This window comes from Nuphar pumila, chromosome 14 (assembly GCF_984573655.1).
Source record: "Nuphar pumila chromosome 14, dmNupPumi1.hap1.1, whole genome shotgun sequence".
In the NCBI taxonomy this organism is placed as follows: Eukaryota; Viridiplantae; Streptophyta; class Magnoliopsida; order Nymphaeales; family Nymphaeaceae; genus Nuphar; species Nuphar pumila.
The window spans coordinates 406,177-421,979 of NC_143262.1; the positions used below are offsets into that span (position 1 = coordinate 406,177).

The following is a 15,803-nucleotide window of genomic DNA, read 5'->3' on the forward strand; positions in this document are numbered from 1 at the left end:
TCACCTTTCATTTCATGGTCATGTAGGTTTTGGTGGTGTATTCTGATCACTGCTTCCTTTGTAGGTTGAAAACGAGTCTTTCATTCCTGTTCTCTTGGGGGATCAGCATATATGTTCTGAATTTAAGATAGCTGAGTAGGTGCTTGGTGGGTCTGCTTTCAGTTTGGGTTGTGGATCCCATTTTGCACATGCTGGTGTCTTTGCTGATTCATATACATTTTTTGAAGAAAAAATGAAGGATGATCTCTGAGCTTCTTCTAGATATAGCTTTGTTGATTAAGGAGCCAAATAAAGATGAAATGTGTATAAGGTCAATTCATGTTCAGAGGTTGAATTTCCTTATTAACTTCCTAATACAAAATAACTTTGTCAATATTTTGAAGAAGACACTACAATTGCCAAAGTTTGTGATGGTGGTAGAGGAATTGCATACCTTGCGAGATGGGGAATTCAATGTCGACTTGACTACCTTTCAAGATTGTGTTAGAAAGGCAAGGCAAATCATTACTGAAAGAGCAGGGCATGCTCACGAGGGCAGTCTTCGGCGGGTTACTCGGGTCGACCCGTTTAATAAGCGGATCACTGTGTCGTGCAATCAGGTCGTGACGACCCAACCCATTTATTAAACGGGTTAACCATGTCGTGTCGGGTTACCCGTTTAATAAATGGGTCATGTTCGTGTTTGCCGCATCCGACCCGTTTAATAAACAGGTCGTGTTCGGGTTGAGGTATTCTGACCCGCCAACCCACCGACCCGACCCGATTGCCACCCCTAAGCGCAAGGTTCATTCGTTCTAAGGGCCAAATTCAAGTCCATGTATCCGAGAGTGAACAACACTATTTCTTTTCAATCCGAGAAATTAGATCCGTCTAATAGGAAAATATTACTATAACTGTCAATGAGGAAAGAACCTGATACAACAAGGAACCTAAAAGAAAACTTTATTATTGCTTAGATAAGATATATGATGAAAAGCTAAACATTGAGACCCTTTATTATTAACCTTTTCTGAGACAACCATAATTGAGCCATTACCGTTCTACTTTGGTGGAAACAATAATACTCATAGTTGCTTCATCTTTTCAAATAAAAAAGATTTGACTTCAGTTGGTGAAACTAACAGATCATGTAACTAGAGGCAATTCAGCACTGTACCTTTGGGTACGAACATGCTTTATGGGCTGAAATACACATCTACTATTATACCTTATATGAATTTGAAACATAATTACCTACCTTTGGGTAGAATCGTTGTTTAGTAAAGTCACACACAATTATAATATTGAATCTTGATATGGTACAAAGAATACTTAATTAACGCAACTCAAATTACTTTGGTGATTACATGAGTCAGTCAATCAAGATCTTTTACCGAAATCATGTTCGTATTATGGAGCATGCCCATACACACATGTTAATGCGTGTATATTCATAATGAAATATGCATTATATCGTCAAAATACAAGTTCATGCTTTAACATATATGCATAAACTAATTTTGATAATAACACATTAAAAAATAGTATGAATTTTGTCCTAATCATGCTTAAAAATATTATGCATAACTTAGATAATATAAAACACATGTATTAATCACGCATAAGTCATGCTTCCTTAATAATAAAGCATGAAAAATAATAAAAACATACTCATATGGGTAAAACCCAGAGTCTTCATGTAGTAACAGGTCTAAAAACACTTCGAACCGATCTGAAATGGCTCCAAACCGATCCGAAATGGCCTCAAACCGATCATCTAAGGGTTTGAACCAATTCTGAACCTAATGAATCAGTATAAAACATGAACAAAAGCTTACAAAACCTTGTAACTAAATGAGAAAATCCCTGCAATTTCATGGATTTATGAAAACATGGTCTCTATATCTTGAAACAAGTGGGAAAATGTTAGAAACCGGTTTCTGAAAGAGCCGTATTGATCACAGAACCAATTCAGGTGTAAACAGTGCCTAGATTCTGTTGCGGATCTAATCCGGACCTAGATCCAGTTAAAATGGATCTTCGGTTGAATACCCTGGTTTGGATCTAATCTGGATCCAAACCCATAATGTCTGGGTCTCGGATTGAATCCAATAATCCATATCTGATCCAAACCTAGATCCGATCCATTACAAGATCCAGGTTAAGTCCAGAAACCATATCTGGTCCAAGTCGGGATCCGATTTGGTCTGGATCTAGACCCGATCTAACCAGATCAGAACAGACCCAATGCAAACCCAGATCCGATTGACTTCGGATCATGACCTGGTACATCCAGATCGGAGCAAACCTAGAACCCAAATGGGTCCGGTTCTTATTCAACCGGGTCGAATCGGGTCACCAACATTTTAAGATCAGACCTAGACCCGGAACCAAAATAGGTCCGGGTCTGATCCAGGGGTTCTGGCCTAACCTAAACCCGAAATCTCAAAAGGATCTGGGTCTGGTTCGAACCCTCATGCCGGGGGGTCAGGTCCGGACTCTTGGATCGGGTCCATACGCTGGTTCAGATTTGGGCCCGATCCGCCCGGACCTGGGCTGGTAAATGAGAGTAATTATGTTTCTGAGAAACAGAACATCGGTTTCTCATAAACCGAAAGGACAAAAGCCCTTCGCCCTCTCAGATACTGAAAAAATCATCGGCTAAGATGCTGGTGAAATGGCGACGCCAGGCAAAACAAGACCCCCCGCTCCCCGGCGATGGCGGTTTTCTGAGAAACCAGAAAACCGAAAAACCGAAAGGGCTTTCGGTTTTCTTAAAAACCGAAAGCCACGATCGGCCACTAAAAACGGTCGCCCCCAATACAGTGGTCGACCGGTGAGGCCGACAGTGAATCTTCGACCATCGGCAAATGGCAACCCCCGTATTCCGGCGACGACCCATGGCAGAAACTTCGTCGAAAAAAAACATCCAACGAAGAGATTTGGGGTTTCGGCCAGCACGGCGGTCCGGCGACGATGGCACTCCGGCGAACCTTCTCAGCAGCCAGCGGCGCCGGCGAGGCCTTCAGCGATCGTCGCCCCCCTTACCTCCCCGGCGAATGCCACGAAGGTAAAGGGTTTTGATTATTTTTTTGTTCAGATATGTCGCCGGTAGCAACACCTGCCACCGGGGTTGGCTCTCGCCACCGATAACCAACCGACAAGGCCGCCGACGACAGGGATCCGGTCCCTGCCTCATCGGCGACGGTGATTGTCCGAAAAAACAAAAAAAATCCTATCGGTTCTTTCGGTTTTACTCAGAAACTGAGAGGCTCAGCAGCAGTGGTCCTGCCGACGAACGCCGATGGCGACAACGTCAACCGTCTCCCCCTTCCTGCCCGGTGAAAGCCGTTTCTGCGAAGCGGGAAGGCCGGATTACCCTCTGTTTTTTTTTTTAAACCATAGCAGGGGTGTAACAATAGGCTTCTAGAATGCCACCGGTCACCCGTAGCAGAATGAGCATACTCACATGCCGGCCCTGATTCTGCTACCCGCTGACTCCGGTACTGGTAATGAGACATCAGACCCAAAGGCCTACTACATCAGCAACGTAAATCAAGACATCGGCTAGCGTCAAATGAACGCTCCCGATGCACCCTCATGCGCAGTGGAAGGCCCATAACCCAATGTTGGCGTATTCTCAAAATTAAAACTGAAATACAAAATATGCATGTATCACTGGACATCATGGTCGAAGCGACGCGAGTGCTCGGCGTTCTCCTAGTCCTCTGGATGAGCCAAGGCCTTCAAGGAGATGGTAAGCATGACCCTGAACCCAATGACAATTATGAGCAATAGGCATAATAAGCATAAGCATGACTCAATGACAATTATGGTCTGGTTTCTTGCTGCTCTCATCATACAAGTCTTCTCTTTATAATGGAAGACGTAACCTCTACCCCCACTAACTCTCTTTTAACTGCTCACTAACAACCCACTAACCCTCTCTTTAGTGTCAAACGGGGTTGGACCCAAACCCAAATATCTACAGGGAGGGCTTCCGAACCAGCGGTGCCATCACGAAGCATCAGATCGACACGTTGTCTCGGAACGTCCTCGACAAGCTCGATCTCGTATTTCTCGATGCCCCCTTCCCTGCTGAAGGCAAATCCGACGTCGATCATATCTTCTCTCCTCCCTTTTACGAATGGTTCCAATTCAACCCTGTCAGTGTTCCTTTCTACGTCGCCTCCCTTCCATCTTGCTCACTTGCTTTTCCATTTATTTTCTTTTTAATTTAAATTAAATTGTTATCTTCTCTTTCCTTATTTTCTTCTTCTTTCTACTTTAAATAGAGATTCATCATTCACCGAATATAGGAATTTTGACAAGTGCCTTTCCTACACGGAGGATTTCATGATACAGCACGGCCCTTTTGATGGGCTCTTGGGATTCTCTCAGGTATCTATTTACCTTCAATTTTTTCTTTAATTAGCAATCTTCTTTCTTATATATTTTTGTTCTTTGTCGGGAATTGGATTTTAGAGTGTTGTCGGTCTCTTTTTGTGACGTTTTTTTTTTATTCGCTTTTGGTTTCAATCGAAAGGGTGCAATCCTCTCAGTTGCTTTGCCCGGCCTTCAAGCAAAGGTGTGGCCAGAATATGGAGACCCTTACCACCGTACTCTCTTTCCTTCTTTCTTTTGTTTATCTTGGAATTTCTGGTGATCTTCATTGTATGCGGTGTTCTTCAAAACCTTGAAAGGGGATTTCAATTGTGCTGGCTGTTAAACGGTGGGTTTATGGGGTTGGGCTGGTGTTACCTGTAAGCAGGGGTTTTGTTTAAGGAAGGTACCCAAGATACTGATGCAGTGGGGGTATCGTGGTGCACGCTAGGCAACGTGGCTGACTTGCAACAACGCACACGGGTGCTGAAGAAAGGGATTCACGGCTGTTTCAATCATGGGATGTGCTGAGGTTGATAACGAAGACCACCGTGAATGCCCAGTAGTTGATATTTATTTTGCAATAACAGTCAATCGGATTCAGAAAAAGAAACAAGTGGATACGAAACGATAAATAGAAAATGCTGAAAAGGGACTGGGCCTCCTGATATCCACCAGCATAATAAGCATAAGTCATCAACATCCATACTATGGAGCGATCCTTGAATATCTCTATCCAATCTAGCTCTGCTGTAAATCTTGTCCACCTGGAAGGAGCTCAAATATAACCCTAACTCAGAAATGTAGTTTTTATAATGCTTCAAGAAAAGGAGGTGCTAGTACCATTTTGGGTCCAAAGAAGACAAGTCATTGAGGTAGTTATGCTTTTGCTTCAACTTGTTCAAGAAGAAAGTCACAAACGGTATTTTGACAAAAATACTTTCAAACATTGCCTTTCCAAGGACAGTTTCAAGAAACCGAAATACTTGAGGTGTTGTTCATGTATCATTCCTGAGGCAGGGTTTGGATATAACATCTGATCAGAGGTTTCCTTAAATAGGCCACATTGCACATCAAGATCCGGTCTGGTTATGTTTTCCATAAAATCCTTACAAACCCTTCCTCCAACTATGCCAGCCTCATTGACTCCCAATTCATTGACAAATGTCACCCAGATCATTCCCTTAAGATCCTTTTCAGACATCAGGCTCAACTGATTAAATGCATCTTCAACAATTTGATCACGTCTTATTCTAAATCGGTGTCTAGTGAAAACAGCATGAGCCCCATTTGATTGCCGTATAACTCCCAATTGTGAAGTGTAAATTCTGACTCTGCTCGTAAATGACACAAGAAAAGGAGATTGCTTTAATATGTTGTTGGCTCTCGTGTTTTCACTTACAACCCGAGGAAAGAAATTTTCGTTGATTGCTTCGTGAGCATGTAAGTCATCAGGTGATATAAACTGTCGCCTGCTATTCCAATCTTGCAACTGTGCCAAAAGCTCAGATGTCACAATACTAACTCTTTGGTCAATAAATTCAATCGAAAGCTGCTTGTGACTAGAAAGATTTGTAGTAGATTTCTGTCCTATAAAGTTCTTTATAGGAACCACCTACAGGAGATGCCACAAAGCCTCCTTTAAAATGATTATTAAAGTCTTGACATCTTGCAGAGTCAGTGGTTTCTGCTGTTCATAAAACTCTTTGTTGTGTATTATCATCAACATGTGTCTCGTGACCTGCTGAGAGCGTCGATCTCTATCACCCTGTGGTTGGCGCTATGAGTGCGCTGACTCACGCTGTACCAGTACTGTTGCTGCTAGAGGTGGTCTCTGTCGATTCCGAGCAAGAGGAGGAACTGGTTGAAATCGTTGTTGAGGATCTGGTGGGGGAGGTGGTCCCAATAAAGGGAGATAGAGTGGGTATATAATACAGTTAGAGTTTGGATTTGGATGATAGGTTTGGTTTGAGTTCGGATGATAGTTTGGGGTTGGATGTGGATAGGGTATAGGGGTTGAATTTTGGATTGCAATAGGGGTCTGAATTTGGGTAGAATAATGGGTCCGGATTTGGGTTTGGGTAGGAGTTTTGGATTTGGTGTTGATTGTAATTTGAACTCGATTGGTTTTGGATCGGGTATGACCTTAAAGTAATCGTCGGACTCAGATTTGGATAGGTTGGATCTGGGATCGAGTTGAGAGGGTAAAAGACTTGGTTTGAACTCGATCCACGATCCATATAATCATGGGTCTGGTTTTGACCCGTCTCAAAGTAAAACAGAAGCTCTGTACAGGTTCGATGCAGGCCTGAGTTGATCTCGAATCTCATGCTAGGGTCAAAACGGTTGGGTTGAGCCAGATCCGGGACAAACCCTGAATTGGGTCCAACTGGGTAGGTTGGACGAAGGGGTTCTAGGATAGGACCCGATACCCGGATCCGCTAGCCGTTATAAAAATCCTCTCCTAGGATTGCGTGAGGGGGGGGGGGATTTTGGATTCTGAAAAGTTTTCTTTGCAACTTGCTTCAGCCGCACGTTCATTTTTTTTTTTCATTTCTTCTTTAGGCTTCCTTCTGTTATTATTATTATTATTTATTCAGCTTCCCAACCACTTTGTTTTATTTTTGTATTAGTCATCCTTTCTTTACTGTTAAGCATTGCCCATTATTATAATAAACTGATGCTCGGATCCATTGATTCGAGTCTTTGATTTCCTGCTGCCTTGGGTTATCGCATGTTGCTTGAAGGGAGCAGCAACCTCAACCCCATGACGAGGCAGCGTCGTTTCCCTTCCTGAATCCTCAACCTTCAACGTCTGCACCCTCACGCGACAGTTGCGATCTCCTCACTGCATCAAAATACTCTTCGTGGTGATAATCTCAGGAGGCAAGTTTGCAGATCTCCAGCTGGCGGAGCAGGCATATTCTCCAAAGATCGATTGCCCTTCTATACATTTTCTCGGTAAGCCAAGAACAGCCCAGGCATGCCCATCAATGACCGATATTGATAGCAGACTTATTATTCAGAGAGAGAGAGAGAGAGAGAGTCATGACCGTTTTTTTTTTCTGAGAGCCGACCCAGTAAGGGTGCACGCGGCTTTTAACGCGGACGTGGTTGCGTGCGCCTTGAGACCAAAAAATTTGTTCGGGGAGCCAGAGCCTTGTTAGACTGCTGACTCGCGGGAATGTCGGTGGGCGATGAGGCCCTTTCCAAATGTCTCGGGACAATCGATTGGCCAAAAGGGTTCCGTATTCCATCCCAGCTTTTGGTAATAAAACGAATCGAACCAGATCTTAAGGGGTAGTTGGCTCCATGGTGCTCGTGGATAGGGAGGTCGCACCTGCCCCGACCTAGAGCTAGAGTTTCCCGTATGGGCGCCCACGTTTCACAAGGTAACCAGCGCATTTGTTAGCACCTTTCTGTTCATCCCTTTCTCTGGGAATAGCCATGGACAAATTAGATCTTGCTTAATGATAGGAATTGCGGTTTCCTCTCCATAATCGATCGAACGGACGATTTTTTTTTTTTTTGGGTGTGTGTGTTTGGTTTCAGGGGAAATTGATTTCTTAAAGCAGCATGGGGAGTTGCTAGTAGAATCGTACGTGAATCCAAAGGTCATTCGCCACCCCGTAGGTCACACTGTACTCCGACTTGGTACGTATCTTGAGCCTCAGAAATCATAAGTCTCTCTTTTTTCCTTTTTCCAATCTCCTTTTATAATGTTTCAGCAGATGAAGAAGCACAAAACGTGTTGCTCAAATTTATCGAGAGCCTTTGAAATGGGGGGGACGTCGTATCAGCCGAGGGAAACGCACTAGCTAGTGGATATTAGTACCTCTTCTCATCTTTTGGTATTCTATTTTTAACGATTCCCAACTTATTCTTCATAGCGTTGGTAAAAGTGTGACAGTAATATTTGTTATATTCACTTTTTTGTATGGATGTTTGAAGAAGATTTTTTTTGTTTTTGTTTTTTGGGGGAGTGTATTTTTGAAGAAGAAATTAGCATTTCAAGTCAACCATGTTATTAATTTAACCGCAGAATTTCCCTGTGCAACTTTCGCCGCTTCTACAAAACGCGGGCTCCACTTTCTAGAAACACCCGTGGACCTCGTCTTCATGAATCGTGTATAAGAAACTTTGAGTGGTTTTGGACTTAATGGAGTGTGGTAATTGAAAGTTTGAAGCTCCACCAATTATGCTGATCAATGCATTATCTCAAGCCCCGGTGGAAGAATGGTTAAAAGTTGAAAGTTGAGCACAGCCAACTTATCAAATGTTTCCTTTCGTGTATACCTATTTGCCAGGTGGGAACTGATTGTACAAGACTGAGCTACCCATCGCCTGAATGGTAGTCCTTTTACTGTTGGAATGGGATTTGATATCAGTTGTATTTTATGAATGCACACTTAAAGTATTCGTTCACATTACACCAGATCGTTGGGATGTGCCTAAATCCAGACACCGTGTTTCTCTCAACTTCAATGACAAAGTACCAGACGCTCACTCAAAAAAGCAAATATGGACTAAATTAGGACTTCTTCAACGCTAAGTTCGTCCACATCGTCATTGGCTTTAATATAGGGGTGTCAACCGGTAGGGTTTGGTTCGGACCCAGGTAGAATCAGACCTGGCCTCAATTTTTTGGGTATGGTATCGGGTATGGACTCAGATCCAATTGGACCTACCATAAGAGAAATCATACCTGGACCTATAAGAACTACATGAACTAAACCCGGGCCATACCCGGTAAAATACTATTTTTTTATTATCTTTACATTGAAAAATTGCGGGTCTTAATCGCAACTGGGTTCGGGCCCGGGTCTGGCATAATTTTTTTTGAAACTATACCTGGCTCCATGTATTAATCGGTGGGTCCAGACTCAGGTCTTAATCAGGTATTCTTATTTATTACCATACCCGGACGGTATAGGGTTTGGTAGGGGTCCGTCCTACAACTTAAATAGCTAAATGAACCTTCCACAAAATTTATTAAATCAACCAACTACTCAATAGCTCCTTGTGTGACCCATAACTAATCCACGGACCCCTTAGATAGCAACAACATCATAACTTAAGCCTTAGAGTACATTATATATATTTATTGTTGGCAGGTGTGCAATAATACGCACTCGGGTCAAAAACCTCACTCTCAATCTAATTTCCTTGGATGTTTTCAACATGGCATATTTGTTAGAGATCACACCTTGGTTCACCCTTTTTGAAATACAATTATAATTGTTGAGCACTAAAAATTTTGGTACATTTTTTTTATGAGGAACCCTTGCCGAAGTGAGGGAAACCCCGGTTGGGGTCCCACGACCACCCTGCCTTACGTGGCCCACCTCTGAAAAAAAACTGGTACACTATGCATCTCTTTAAAACCCATACCCGTATCTTTCTTGTACTGGTATCCGTACCAGTCATTGGCAACGCAAACAATTTTAAAATATTAATATTAAGCTGTCACAGGGATTCGGCTAACCAGGTGCCGCACCCGCGTCGATGTGATGCGATGCGGGTGCGGCACCCGGTGCGGTCAACCAGACCCTGCATTTATGTAAAAAAAAAAAGAACGTCAAGGGAGGCTCGCCTGAAGAAGAAGAAGAAAGAGAGAGGCGAGAGGGAACTCACCTAAAAGGGGGCCGGAGGAGGCCTCGCCGAACGTGGAGCTTGCTGGTGTCAAGTGGCCGAAAAACGAACGAAAGAGATGGAGCATGCAGTGGGGGAGAAGGCGAGCGAGGAGTGAGAGTGAGCAGCTTGGGGGAGGGTTTCACAAATGAAACCGTACCCTACGTGCTTATTTAAAGCATGTAACATGTTTTATCGGGTTTGGATCTGAATTTGACACGGATCCAAACCTGATTTTTTTTTTGCCGTACACCTGCACCCATAAATTTTTTTTAGAGTGCCACATCCCCGCACCCGCACTCGCACCCATGTGACATAGGTATTAAGTGTAGTTCTTCTATACAGTGATTGAATGTCCATTCATAGTTTAGAACTTCATATAAATTTATTGTTAATGGATACTTAAGAAGATATGTCCACATAAGTTTTTTCTTGGGTTACACATGGAGGGGATTTGATGATAACCATGAATAACAAAAAAAAAAAACTACGGCATAACAGGTTGCAATATTGACAAGTAATTAATTTCTCGATTTTAATATTAATAGTAGGGTTGTCACGGGCTAATTTTCCAAGGCCAAATTTTTCGCATTTCAAGCCAAGGAAGGCCTGTGCGGCACTAGGCCTCACGGCCTAGTCAGCCTCACAGCACGTGTTTCCCACACGTAAACTTCTTACCCAGCGGAACGTCAACTTAACAAACCCTTCTTTTCAAGAAATCCTTCCGAACATGGTCCATCGTGCATCTGATTGCCACTTACGTGCATAGCCGTCCCATACCGGCTAGCACCTTCAACAACCAAGCCAAACATGCCTTACAGCTCCCACAAGCAAGCGCACGTTGACAAGGGCTGAAACGTGCCTTCGCAGCACTACCGACTTAACCAACATCCAACACGGGTCATGGGGAGCATAACACATCCCAAAGCCTTTACCGATGCATGTCATGCCTCCAACCATCATTGCAAGCCACCTTTCCTCAAGCCCAACCATCTAAGCCAACAACGCACAGATGCCTTAGCCTCGCGTGCCATGGAGCAGATCGCAGCCCCATGGGCACGCCCCCAACATAACCTCACCACCGAAGGGACCAGGTCTTTCGACCCCCAGTCCGAAGACCAGTTGATGATTCCATGCCATAGCGATAAGCACCACCCAAACTCATTCGCTGGCGCTGTGCACTCACTTGCACAACCCCGTGCCACCATGCACGGTTGGGACCGCACTGCCGCACCAAGAGTCGCCTACCCGCGCACCCAAGGCCTTTGCCTACGTCCCATGGGGGATTTGCACTACACACGGACACCCCCATGCACTCCCAGTGCTGCCCGTGCGATATAGGGGGTGCCTATGCCAAAGTGCTGCAACATGTGCCAGACAGCTCAAACAGGAGGTCCCCTATATAGGTATTTTAGGAGCGAGGCCCCTGCCAGCAAGAGGAACCCGAATAACACTTGGGGAACCATAAATTTCTCAACTTCGGAATTCTTCAAATCCGCCTTCACCCACGTGTTCCCCATAGTCCATTTACACGGTGAATCTTCGATCTTGGCCCCAAACAACTTCAAATGCTCATTGGATTATCGCCTCAAAGATTGTGCACGCAACTGTGCCCACACTGTGCACATTGCTGCACATGCCAAGCTCCGACCATGCTCACCGCAACTACATGCCCTCCGCATGATGTGCTTCGCACGCCACATGCACCACGCACAACAATGGTCTGTGCAACACACGACACCACTGTTATGCATGTGCACCAAACTCTGCACACATGGGCAAGGCCTGTTTGTCACGGGGTTGGCCCGACTGCCTCATGCACGTCGCAACCAACCAATCCATCACTCTTGGGGCACTTCCACCGCACTTCACACACATCCATGCATCTGTTGCCGCATCTGCACTGCACCACACCAGGCACATGCCACACTCCTTGCACAGCCCTGTGCCCCACTCCAGCACACGACACCATCTGTGGCATGCACGTGCCTCTTATGAATGTGCACTGCACCTTGCCAGTGCACATGTCACACACTCCTTCCACTGTCTAGTGCCAAGCTCAGGCACATGACGCAACCAGTGACATACACACACCTTTTTCAGCACCTGCGTTGCACCAACCCGTGCACACGCCACACCCCTTTGCACAGCCCAGTGCCAAGCTCAGGCACACGGCACTATCAGTGGCATGCACACGTCTCTTCAACCCCATGCACCGCACCAAGTCCCATACCTGTGGCACGTTGCAAGGCTCTCCGAGATTTTGGGTGCAACATCCTCCCCCACTTAAGCCATCGTCGTCCTCGACGATCTCTTTGCTTAACAGCTAAGGAGTTCCCTTCGACAATGCAATCCATCCGGATGTTGTGTACCTTCCCATTCAGTTCCTTTTCTCTTTTCATAATCACGGGACCCCAGCGTAGTCCCCATTCTCAAGCGGATCTCCATGCCCGCACAGCATCTTGCTGTCTAAGCACCTTACACGTGTGCCCTCATTGCTCATTCGATGGCTCGGTCACTTCAGGTCATGCCTCTTTGGCCATACCTGGTCTGCACACCACCAGTCATCCTGACTGTGGTCCATGGAGAGTGTGCCGGCACACACGAGCAACAATCAAGGCACTCCTTATCGTGTTGCCTTCAACACAGAGTGACAGTCGAGCTTCTCCTTGCACTGCTCTCACCACACAAGGCACCCTCGAATCCAAAGGTGTGCCTACACTTTGGCTTCAACCCGCAGTTACTGCAACTTTCGAACACACTAAGTCCGATACCTTAGCATGTCTCTAGCAACTCCATCAACGGTCCACCGCATTCCTCAGCGACCTTCTGCCGCGCATAAGCCCTGATTTATAGGGCACCTTCTTGGTAATTGTTGAGCTCGCAATAAGCAACCACTGCCCTTTCAGTGTCGCATCGACCCAAAGGATTCATTTCTTTTTAAACACACATCTTGTATGCCACTGTGCCTCGCAAGCTTTCGAGGCATGAAGGAAACCAATGATCGTTCTCGTCCACACAGAAACTGCACATTGTTGTCCTGAGCTGACTATATAGTTGGCCTTCCACATAGCCAATCCCACTCCAACAAACCAGCCTTCATGTTAACTCCACCATGAAGCATCACACTCCGACTTCGGTGCTCCGAATATGATTTGGCAACATGAAGAGAAACCCGGCCAAAGGCTCTCCAACACATCCACCACTTAGGCACTCGGATGCTCCTGCTCTGATACCAGTTGTCACAGGCTAATTTTCCAAGGCCAAATTTTTCGCATTTCAAGCCAAGGAAGGCCCGTGCGGCACTAGGCCTCACGGCCTAGTCAGCCTCACAGCACGTGTTTCCCACACGTAAACTTCTTACCCAGCGGAACGTCAACTTAACAAACCCTTCTTTTCAAGAAATCCTTCCGAACATGGTCCATCGTGCATCTGATTGCCACTTACGTGCATAGCCGTCCCATACCGGCTAGCACCTTCAACAACCAAGCCAAACATGCCTTACAGCTCCCACAAACAAGCGCACGTTGACAAGGGCTGAAACGTGCCTTCGCAGCACTACCGACTTAACCAACATCCAACACGGGTCATGGGGAGCATAACACATCCCAAAGCCTTTACCGATGCATGTCATGCCTCCAACCATCATTGCAAGCCACCTTTCCTCAAGCCCAACCATCTAAGCCAACAACGCACAGATGCCTTAGCCTCGCGTGCCATGGAGCAGATCGCAGCCCCATGGGCACGCCCCCAACATAACCTCACCACCGAAGGGACCAGGTCTTTCGACCCCCAGTCCGAAGACCAGTTGATGATTCCATGCCATAGCGATAAGCACCACCCAAACTCATTCGCTGGCGCTGTGCACTCACTTGCACAACCCCGTGCCACCATGCACGGTTGGGACCGCACTGCCGCACCAAGAGTCGCCTACCCGCGCACCCAAGGCCTTTGCCTACGTCCCATGGGGGATTTGCACTACACACGGACACCCCCATGCACTCCCAGTGCTGCCCGTGCGATATAGGGGGTGCCTATGCCAAAGTGCTGCAACATGTGCCAGACAGCTCAAACAGGAGGTCCCTTATATAGGTATTTTAGGAGCGAGGCCCCTGCCAGCAAGAGGAACCCGAATAACACTTGGGGAACCATAAATTTCTCAACTTCGGAATTCTTCAAATCCGCCTTCACCCACGTGTTCCCCATAGTTCATTTACACGGTGAATCTTCGATCTTGGCCCCAAACAACTTCAAATGCTCATTGGATTATCGTCTCAAAGATTATGCACGCAACTGTGCCCACACTGTGCACATTGCTGCACATGCCAAGCTCCGACCATGCTCACTGCAACTACATGCTCTCCGCATGCTGTGCTTCGTACGCCACATGCACCACGCACAACAATGGTCTGTGCAACACACGACACCATTGTTATGCATGTGCACCAAACTCTGCACACATGGGCAAGGCCTATTTGTCACGGGGTTGGCCCGACTGCCTCATGCACGTCGCAACCAACCAATCCATCACTCTTGGGGCACTTCCACCGCACTTCACACACATCCATGCATCTGTTGCCGCATCTGCACTGCACCACACCAGGCACATGCCACACTCCTTGCACAGCCCTGTGCCCCACTCCAGCACACGACACCATATGTGGCATGCACGTGCCTCTTATGAATGTGCACTGCACCTTGCCAATGCACATGTCACACACTCCTTCCACTGTCTAGTGCCAAGCTCAGGCACATGACGCAATCAGTGACATGCACACACCTTTTTCAGCACCTGCGTTGCACCAACCCGTGCACACGCCACACCCCTTTGCACAGCCCAGTGCCAAGCTCAGGCACACGACACTATAGGTGGCATGCACACGTCTCTTCAACCCCATGCACCGCACCAAGTCCCATACCTGTGGCATGTTGCAAGGCTCTCCGAGATTTTGGGTGCAACAAGGGTAGTGTCTAAGATAAATGGCGCCTCTTGCCAAAATAGATCTGAGTTCAGGCATACAAAACTTTATCCAAACCTTGGGATTGTGTTTGATACTAATTAAGCAATGCCACATGCATGCTTTGTCTAGGCTGGAATTGGTTATGCACTCGTATTCCTATAATTTTGAGTGTGTAGGATCACTCGCAACTGCTTGAAAGATGTCTGGTGGCTGCAACCCATGTTTCTAAAGCAACCTTGCCCAGTGCCATGCTATCAGCACTAGAGGTGAAGTCACAGTTTGTTGTGATAGCCTTTTCGTCAATTTAGACTTAAGAATACTAGTACGATCAACTAGTGCACGTCACCTTGTGTTGGGACGTTGCAGTTTCGAAACCTAATGGCATAGTTGTATATCTGGTAGGGGTAGCCTAACCCCAGCTTGTCTTTCAAAAAAAATGATAGTAGTGTGTGTGTGTGTGTGTGTGTGTGTGTGTGTCAACAAATGCACAAAAAGTAGTCTTTTTCTAGAAGAAGAAAAGAATGGCCTTCTTTGCTTGCTTTCTTCTAAAAAACACTACTTTTTTGTGCACACTCTGCTAGTATTCTAAAGTCTAAAGAGTGGCCAAATGTAGATGTGTTGATTTTTCAAAAAAAAATAAACAAGGTTTTTAAATTAGATTTTGTGAAAATGTATGTACTCAACTTGCAAGTTGATCGACTTTCTTCTCCAAGTGGAGATGGATCAGTTCCTACAGGATCACAACTCCTAAGATCAATTTTTCAGGTATTTAGGGTGTGCATACCTTTCATCAGATTCTTGAAAATGAGATACGATACCTTAGAGGTTGTGGACACCTCTGAAGCTTGG

At 45.8% G+C, this 15,803-nt stretch overlaps 1 protein-coding gene across 1 annotated transcript; it reads left to right on the forward strand.

The window, feature by feature from the left end:
• The first annotated feature begins 2,632 nt into the window (after positions 1-2,632).
• Positions 2,633-8,337, forward strand: LOC149815999 (rhodanese-like domain-containing protein 6). Its single transcript, XM_089988000.1, has 6 exons — positions 2,633-3,736; positions 3,933-4,149; positions 4,277-4,380; positions 4,526-4,641; positions 7,895-8,016; positions 8,094-8,337. Exons 1-6 carry the CDS (start codon positions 3,734-3,736, stop codon positions 8,138-8,140), a joined length of 609 nt encoding a protein of 202 aa, XP_089844126.1. The 5' UTR covers positions 2,633-3,733; the 3' UTR covers positions 8,141-8,337.
• Positions 8,338-15,803: the final 7,466 nt, after the last annotated feature.

Bases quoted from the DNA above. Each gene is read 5' to 3' on its own strand.
- LOC149815999 (XM_089988000.1), top strand. The intron at 4,150-4,276 runs GTGTTCCTTTCT...CTTTAAATAGAG, and splicing joins GTTCCAATTCAACCCTGTCA to ATTCATCATTCACCGAATAT. The intron at 4,642-7,894 runs GTGATCTTCATT...TTTTTTTTTTGG, and splicing joins TGTTTATCTTGGAATTTCTG to GTGTGTGTGTTTGGTTTCAG.